The sequence below is a fragment of the Muscardinus avellanarius genome (genome assembly GCF_963383645.1).
Source record: "Muscardinus avellanarius genome assembly, chromosome: X".
Classification (NCBI taxonomy): Eukaryota; Metazoa; Chordata; class Mammalia; order Rodentia; family Gliridae; genus Muscardinus; species Muscardinus avellanarius.
This window is the reverse complement of record NC_137792.1, coordinates 14,839,742-14,849,595: the sequence shown is the minus strand read 5'-3', so window position 1 is coordinate 14,849,595 and position 9,854 is coordinate 14,839,742. Positions and strand designations below refer to the sequence as shown.

The 9,854-nt window shown below is 37.5% G+C and overlaps 1 protein-coding gene across 1 annotated transcript; it reads left to right on the top strand.

The window, feature by feature from the left end:
* Window positions 1-7,891: 7,891 nt before the first annotated feature.
* On the top strand, window positions 7,892-9,597 carry LOC308278492 (zinc finger CCCH domain-containing protein 14-like; the record flags this gene model as incomplete). The annotated part of the gene is given in 4 exon segments (XM_080718281.1): window positions 7,892-7,964; window positions 7,967-8,133; window positions 8,135-8,692; window positions 8,695-9,597. Coding segments are annotated over 4 exon segments (1,701 nt in total).
* Between the last annotated feature and the right edge of the window lie 257 nt (window positions 9,598-9,854).

The following is a 9,854-nucleotide window of genomic DNA, read 5'->3' as shown; positions in this document are numbered from 1 at the left end:
GAAACTCACAGAGAAAGCCAACACGTTTTGTATAATGGAGCCTCATCATGAATACTCATGTGATCTTGACTCTAAACCCATTTGCCATAAAAATGTTTCGTTTCAGTAAACTCATTCTTGGATTCCTATGAGAACATTTCTCCCTTAATGACTATTCTTATTGAATTCCACCCAGAACCAGATCTTAGGATTTGACTGAAAGTAAATTATTTGGGAAATAATCCCAGGAATCACTGGTAAGGGAATGAGGAGTTGGAACAGGAAAGGGAGGAAAGCCAGTGCAGGTATGTTTCTGCAATAGGCAATGAGGACTAAGTCACAAAGGGAACCTCTGGGAGGAAGGGTAAAGAATGACTCAGAGTCATTCACATTAGGAGAAAGGAAGCAGAGATAATTATTAACTACACTTTACGTCATCATTGGTGGAGGGATTCTCCTAAGAATGTTAACTATTTGGTACTTCTGTCCATGCCCCTTGCTGGGCTGGGAATGTTACTGTGGCCAGAAAAAACTCTCTAGTAGAGAATCCCATGTGTTTAAAGTAAAAGATCATTAATGGGAATACTGAGTATCAAAAGGACATGAAAGAGCCTGGAGAGAAACTTCTACACTGATCACACTTCAGGTAGTCTGAATGTATTTTTCTTTATTGCTATAGAAATTGCCTAAGACAGTCTTCAATCATATATTTGTTTTATTATTGCATTTTCAAAATATTGACCTAGCAGCATCTGTCATGCTATTAGATTTTGTGAGTTTAATTGGGATAATAAAAATAAATAGAACAGATCACTTAATAAGGACCTTTAGTCTTGTAATATTGGTCTGGGGATATATAAAGTGGGAGAGAATTAAGAATTTATTAGTATGAACCACAGTGATACTGAAATTTCCTTAAGCTACATAGCTCTTTCTGTTCTGTATTAATGAGGGTCTTTTTCAAAGATTCAGCACATCAGAGAGTCATGGAATTGAAAATATCCTTAGAAATTACCTGATAAATTTTCTCCCTATTGCATAAATTTGCTCTATATCAATAGATGGACATTTACTTTGGGATTTAAATAGCTAAAAATATTTCAGTAGAGTTATTTTATCTGAGCAAAAGATAATCTGAAACTTATTTATAGTGACACACTTTGGTTATGGATGTGATTTATGAAAGTCAAGTTATTAAAACAATTAATATATTCATCCAATTTTGATCATTTTGCCCATCATAGTTTATTATTCTCCTAATTCAGAAAATTATTCTCCTAATTCAGAAAATGACACAAATATGGATGTAAATAAAATATAAATAAGAAAAGTAGCCACATGTCTTCTGAAACAGAATAACTGGGGTCTTTATTATTAAAATAACAAAACTTTCTTTAGGAATAATGAAACATTTTAATTCATACCATTTTTAAAATTTTGCCACACAATGAGCTAAGTTTCATAATAATTTAAGATACTCAAAACCATTTTATTAATATAATGTATTATATTAATATAATGCATTTTATTAATATAATGCAATGAGATATCATAGGTCTTTATAAGCTGAAGCAGTCCCCATGAGTGATTATAACTTATCTAGTAAAATAATAATAATTTTAGATCCAAGCTGTTGAGTCTTCTTGCATGGGTATTCTCTGAAAATATGCTTCTATTTTTCTTAATTATGGGAAATGTATTTAACATAAAATTCACCACTTTAATCATTTTAAGTGTATAGTTCAATAGTGAACCATAATCATTATTTTGTAACCACTACCACCCTATCAATCTCCAGAACTTTAAAAAAAAGTTTCTAGAATTGAAATTCTATATTTATTAAACAATCACTTTTCATTTTTCTCTTCCTCACCCCAAGTCCTGCCAACCACAATTCTACTTTCTTTTCAATGGATTTGGCTGCTCAAAGTACATCATATAAGTGGAATCATACAGAGTCATTTTATGACTGGCTTATTTGAATTGTACTTCTTAACTGTTCCAAACTCACTAAATTTATGTAGGAAGTCAGATGCTGTTGCTTTCCATTGAACTCAAGCTCTGGTGAAAATGCACATATACCAAATGCACAGTTCACTGATGGGTAGAAAAGAACAACACATATATCTCACCCTCTAGCTGAAAAACGTCATTTCATTGTCCTTGCAAGAAGATTCACAGAAGGCCTATCCAGGTGCTTTATATAAAAATAACAGTTCCCTCCAGCTACCTAACCTAGATTTTAGGTTATGTAAAATGAGTTACTTGGAAGGAAAATGCTGAATAAACACATTCTAGGATTGTGGCAATGTAGTTATCCTGAATTGTTTTCAGGGATATATCCATTCCCCAAAGATTCAGGAATAAATTCTAATTTGTTTCTGCAAATCTTGGACATTCCCTTGCCATGATTTGTCCGGAGGCAAGTGTGAGCCCCAGTTCTAACCAAAAAGTAAGGGAAGGTTAGCCAGATGGCTTCTTGAGAAAGGGTGTTTTGCAGGACATCTTCACTCCAATATGTGGTGCTACTTTGTGACCATGAGAGGTGCTAGCCGTAGTCACATAGTCACCATGCTGAGGCTGGATGTGGTGGTGCATACCTATAATTACAGTGCTTCAGAGGCTGAGACAGAAGGATCACAGATTTGAGGACAGCCTTGGCACTTAGCAAGATTCTCAGCAATGTGGTGAGATCCTGTTTCAAAACAAAACAAAACAAAAAATTAAAAAGGATAGAGGGATGTAGTTTGTAGGTAAAATGTCCCTGGGTTTAGTCCTCAATCACACACACACACACACACACACACACACACACACACACACACATTTACCTGCTGAAGATGGCAGAGAAGAAAGAGAATTGCAGGAATTTGGGAAATTGAAGATTTAGTAAATCACTGGATTAACTAACCCTGGAACAACCCCACCTTAGTACTACAGGTAGTATTTACAATATTTCCTCATTTAAGCCAAATGAGATCCAACTGTAACTTGCAGGCACTTAATTGATGATGTAGACTATGTGATGTCACAGAATGGTTACACTAGGAAGCAGATGCTGAGAAAAAGTTCAGTTATAAGAAGTTTCTTAAGGAGTGTTCTGTAGTAGAGAAGGGGAAAACAGAAAAGCTATAAGCTAGTCAATCACAGCTGTAGGCTACCTAATGGGGAAATGCAAGTTGTACAAAGATGGCCAGGACTTTATACCCCATCTTTTGTAATCATTGGAATGCATCCCCATGGGAAGGACATGACTTTGGGCAGCTAAGGCAATCCCTCAGGACAGAGTTGAAAGCTGTGTACACTGACAGCATTCTCAGCAACTGGGACAAAAAGTTCTTCATTGAAGAGGAATATTGAAAGTACATAGCATTGTCTACAACACCTGATTACTGGGACCACTCAAGGAACAGATTCTGTGCCAGGTCTATAAAAATATATCCATAAGACTTATGAGACCTGACTAGCTTCTGATAGGCTATGGTTTCTGCTATATTGATACATGTATTTTGCTACATTTGCCTTTATTTTAATTCCCTTTGATTGCTTACCAAAGGCCAGTGATTTAATTGTAAATATCTGTGCATTATTACTGAGCTATTGCTTGTTTGTGTTTAATGTAATCAAGGTGGCTTGGTGTTTATGGAATGATCAGCAATCCTGGCCTTTCTTGCTAGCTAGTTCCCTTCTTTAAACTCTTATTCTGGTTCCTTTCATACCTCTGACTTCTCTCAGTCCCCTTTTCTCCTCTTGAGTTTTAGTTATAGGTACTCTCTGATGCAGCACTTTGGCACGAACTTACCATCAATGCTTTACTTATCAATCATTCTTTGTCCTGGTTTCTACTGTCCTTCAAAGTCTACTAAGTTCTCAGATGACTTCTAGACCTGGTATTTAAACCATACATTAGCTCTTTATCATCAATAACATCTTGATGTCTTTGTAGTTCCAAACTATATCCAACTGTATGCTATCTAGAGATATTTTATTATCATTTATAAAACAAACTCATCTTCTCAAATTCCTAGTTGTCTTCATTCTATTAGCCCTCAGTCACTCTCATTTAAAATGTTGGTAGAATGCCCATGTGTTCCATCCCCAGTACTGAAAAAAAAAGTTGGAATAACATTTGGATTCTGTATATGAAAGATAGTGAGAAATTATTCATTTACTTAATTTGACTCATTAATCTTTAAAATTTTATTTCTGCTGTGTGCTCTCCTTTTCTAGGTACTTTCTCCAATTTTATAATTTTCTAAATATTCAGTTGAAATAATATTTCGTACATTATATTACTATGTTCTTATAATTATATAATTATATGCATTCTCTCTCTTTCACACACACACACACACACACACACACACACACACACACACACACACACAATATTTTTCCTGCACTAGAATAAAAGTTCCTTGAAAGCAGATGCTGTATTATTCTTCTTTTGGATTCCCAGTGCTTAGAACATACCATAGAGCAGATGCTCAATAAGTTATTTTGGAATAGATAAATAATATATTCTTTTCCATTTCTGAACCGCATCAGTGGCCTCTGCACTATCTATAGACATTTTGGGTGTCTAATATCACATCTCTTTTGTCCTCATTTTAGCCACAGCTGTCCTAAACAGCTAGTGTGGTATCAGATACTGCCAATAGCATCTTACTTCAGGTGCTCTGAATTATTCCATGCCTTTCGGCCTCTAGCCTCTCCTCTCCTCCTCCTCCTCCTCCTCCTCCTCCTCCTCCTCCTCCTCCTCCTCCTCCTCCTCCTCCTCTTCTCTCGCTCTCCCTCTCTCCCCCTCTCCTCCTCTCTTCCTTCCCTTCTTTCTATTTTTGTTGTGATGGGAATATAATCCAGGGCCTTATGTATACTAGGCAAGTACTCTGCCGCTGTACTATACTTTCACCCCCAGACCCTGCATCTAGGATTCAGAAAACGGCTCATGTCAAAAAAAATTATACAAGCTGGGCGTGGTGGCGCACGCTTGTAATCCCTGCACTTGGGAGGCAGAGACAGGAGGATCACTGGTTGCAAGCCAGTCTTGCTGGCTTAAGAGACCCTCTTTCCAAATAAAAAATATAAAAATAGGTCTGGGAGTGTAGCTTGGAGATAGAAGGGTTTCCAGGAACCCCAGCACCACCAAAAAAAAATTATACAGCCTGGATGTGAAAGAATATTAATAAGCCTTTAGGGGAGGGAAAATCTTTTCCCTCTACCCTCTTATTTTTGGTACCCCAGAGTCTTGCAAATTAAATAGACAAAAATATATTAATAGAAGAAAATGCACATTTTATTTGACATGAACATTTTTACAGAGATTTCATAGAAACGAAATGAAAAACACAAAGAAACAATCAGATTCAGAGACTTACATACAATTTTAACAAAAGGCAATACATTTATGGAACAATGACAAGACAAAATAAAATGATTCTGAGCACCTAGCTGTGGTAAGTTTTGAGGAGACATGGGGGGAAACTAATAAAAGATAAGAGTTACTTAGTAAGGTTTATTATACATTTTGTTTCTGAGCTGACGTGAGTCTAGGGTATCTTGGTAATTACGAGTCATATGATTAGCAGGTCTTATTTTTTCCTTTCTGGTATGAGAGAGGGAAACTTATATAATGGCCTGATTTTAGGCAAATGGAGGAGCAAAATTAAAGCTTTTTTTCTGTATCTGCTGATTTTCAGTTGCCTTCAGCCCCCAAACATTTTTATACCAACAATGCATGTGTTCAGTGATATATTCTGATCCTCTTCACCCACTTCAAACAATCCTTACTCAGTGCGGAGTTGAAAGCTATAATATCAATGCCCTAGCCTCCCTCCTAGAAAGCATTGTGTAGGTATTGCCATAAAACTAGTGGAATCCAGCCCCACTGCTGATAGTAATGACGTATATAATGTAACCTCAGCTTCCTGGCTCTCACTTACATCCCCTCCTTACCAAGTTTTCTGGTTTTGTCTCCTATACAAATTACTGCCTTTAAATCAATTCTTTTTCATGCCTTTCCTTTAGAGAAAACAAGAGATATACTCCTTGCTTTTGCTGTTCCCTAATCACCATATATCTACAATGGTGACTGGTGAATTGTCCTGAACCATTGCTTTCATACATCATTTGCTACTCTTCACAGCAATCCCTTGCTATGGCCTGAATATGCCCTCACAACACCTTTATGTTAAAACTTAACCATCGGTGTGATAGTATAAGAGGTGGGGCTTTTAGAAGGCAATTGAATAAAGACAGTGGTGTCATCATGAATGGGATTAGCATTCTTATAAAAGAGGTTCAAGGGATCTGTTTGTCCATTATGTTACATGAGAATATAACAAAATCACCATCTTAAGGATCAGAGATTGAGGCCTCACCAGACACTAAACCTGATAGCACCTTGATCTTGGATGTCCAAGTCTTCATAACTTTGAGCAACAAAGTTATGCTTCTCATAAATTCCTGAACTAGAGTATTTTGTTGTAACAGCACAGATGAAATTGAGGCATCCTTTAATTACTAGGGTTACCAAAGTTAGCAAACAAAAATGGAAGATACCCATTAAATTTAAATTTCAAATAATTTGTTAATGTAAGTATGTCTCATGTGGTATTTGGAACATGCTTATACTTATCTTTTATTTATGTGAAACTCAAATTTAATTGGCTATCCTGTCTTTTATTTGGAAGTCCTGACAAATGCTCCTTTATCTTTAAAAAGCTATCTAAATTCACATCTTATAAGTTTACATGATTTTTCCCTCATACAACTAATATGATCTCTTCCATTTCTCCCAAATATAAGCTCTGGCTTCCAACTAAAATTTGAGCAATAGGAACAATCATCACCACTATTATCACCACCATTTTCATAATTCCTTTGCTCTTCTGAAGTGCTTCACAGTTTTCAGAGTACATTATCTTGTTAGTTTCTTTCTTTTTTTAAACAATTTTTATTGAACATAAATAGTATACATTTAAACTATATTTGGTACCCTCTCCCCCCTGCCCCCATTTTCCCTCCCCCCTCCCACCAATGGTTGTCCAGGTTAACCATGTCTTATTCATAATTTTACACATGTTCAGATGTAGACCCTCATTAATCAAGATCAGCCTTCCTCCTCTCCTATCTTTCCATTCAAACTTTGCTGGTATTTCCCCTCCATTATCTGGAGTCCCATTGGTATCCTTTGTGTTTCCTAGTTTGGGCATATTAGAGAAAACATATGTACCTTCTCCTTCTGTATCTTGTTAGTTTCTTTCAATGTCACTGTCATATAGCTTGGAAAGTAATATTAATTTATTTTTTAATTTGTGGAAAACAGGTAAGTAAGAGGCATGGATTTGCATGAGATCAATGGCTAGGTAGTAAATTAGGACACTCAGAGCTAGGATATCACTCTGTGATTCAAGTGCTCCTTCCATGATATTTTGTAGTTTCTTATTTATATACCTTTGTTTTATAGAATAGAGAATTGAGACATGGAGAAGTGAGAGAGGCATAGGACAGCCCAAATTCTTCCTTAATTGTTTGATGGTCAAGAAGTCATTTACTCTAAATGGGACTTTATTTTTTCATCTCTAACATGAAGCTCTCAAAGTAAAAAAAAAAAAAAAAGTGTATTAATTTTGAACTCTGGTACTTTTCCCAGGCTCATGCACAGAAATAATCCAAAACTGAGAATAGTTTACAGTCCACTGAGGATTTGTCAAATGCAGGGTTTCTTAGATAGCTCTTTCTTTAAGTTATGAAAGTATTTAGCATGATTTGTTATTATGCATAACTATTACTTTTTCTGTATTTAAATTAAAAGTTGTGGCGGCGGCGGCTCGGCTGCGCGGTGGGAGCCCGCGGCGGGCTCCAGGTAAGCGAAACGCCGCGTGCGGACCCCGCCGCCCGCTGCGGAGCCATGGAGATTGGCCCCGAGATCAGCCGCAAGATCCGGAGTGCCATTAAGGGGAAGTTGCAAGAATTAGGAGCTTACGTTGGCTTCATGGTGTATTAGATAAACTTCGCTCTGTTACAACTGAACCTTCTAGTCTAAAGTCTTCTGATACCAATATCTTTGATAGTAATGTGCCTTCAAACAAGAGCAGTCTCAGCAGGGGAGATGAAAGGAGACACGAAGCTGCAGTGCCTCCTCTTGCCATTTTCTAGCACTAGACCTGAAAAAAGAGATTCCCGGGTTTCTACAAGTTCACAGGAGCAGAAAACCACTAATGTCAGACAGACTTACAACGATGGAACTGCAACCAGACTAATGTCAACGGTGAAACCTCTGCGGGAACCAGCTCCCTCAGAAGATGTGATTGATATTAAGCCAGAACCAGATGATCTCATTGATGAAGACCTCAATTTTGTGCAGGAGAACCCCTTATCTCAGAAGAAACCTACAGTGACACTTACATATGGTTCTTCTCGTCCTTCTATTGAAATTTATCGACCACCTGCAAGTAGAAATGCAGATAGTAGTGCTCATTTAAACAGGTTGCAGTTTCAACAGCAGCAAAACAGTATCCATGCTGCCAAGCAGCTAGATACACAGAGCGGCCAGGTGTATGAAACAGCACGTCTGTGTGAACCAGAAGTGCTGAACAGTTTAGAAGAAACTTACAGTCCTTTTTTCAGAAACAGCTCAGAAAAAATGAGTATTGAGGATGAAAATTTTCGGAAGAGAAAGTTGCCTGTGGTGAGTTCAATTGTTAAAGTAAAAAAAAATTCAGTCACAATAGAGAAGAGGAGGAGGAAGATGATGATTATGGTTCCCGTACAGGAAGTGTGTCCAACAGTGTGTCAGTGCCAGCAAAGCCTGAAAGGAGACCATCTCTTCCACCTTCTAAACAAGCTAACAAGAATCTAATTTTGAAGGCTATATCTGAAGCTCAAGAATCTGTAACAAAAACAACTAATTATTCTACAGTTCCACAGAAACAGACACTTCCAGTTGCTCCCAGAACTCGAACTTCTCAAGAAGAATTGCTAACAGAAGTGGCTCAGGTGCAAAGCAGGCCCTCCAGAATAAGTCCCCCCATTAAAGAAGACGAAACAAAGGGAGATAGCATGGAAAAAAATCAAGGAACTCAACAGAGACAATTGTTATCCCAACTGCAAATTGACCCGGTAATGGCAGAAACGCTGCAGATCAGTCAAGCTGAGATGAGTGAGCTGAGTGTGTCACAGAAACCAGAGAAGCTTTTGGAGCGCTGCAAGTACTGGCCTGCGTGTAAGAACGGGGACGACTGTGCATACCACCACCCTGTCTCACCTTGCAAAGCCTTCCCCAATTGTAAATTTGCTGAAAAATGTTTGTTTGTTCATCCAAATTGTAAATATGATGCAAAGTGCACTAAACCAGATTGTCCCTTCACTCACATGAGTAGAAGAGTTCCAGTACTGTCTCCAAAACCAGCAATTGTGACACCATCTCCATCTTCCAGCAGTCAGCTCTGCCGTTACTTCCCAGCATGTAAGAAAATGGAGTGTCCCTTCTATCATCCAAAACACTGTAGGTTTAACACTCAGTGTACAAGACCAGACTGCACATTCTATCATCCCACCATTACTGTACCACCAAGACATGCCTTGAAATGGATTCGACCTCAAACCAGTGAATGATACCCAGTCCTACCTGGCGGAAGATCATGCATTTTGAAAGTTTCCATCTACTGATGAAAGATTATTCTACAGAAGTTGTCAAATCTTTGAAACTTGGAATATATTGCTTTCATAATATGAAGTTTATTGCCTATCTGAAGTGTCTAATTTTTCAAGTTTGTAAGTTTATTTCAGTAGTTACAACATTGGGTGTTTTTTGTTGTTGTTTTGACTATGAAAAGGCAGTTAAGGAAAAGCTACATTCTATTAAAGTCTTT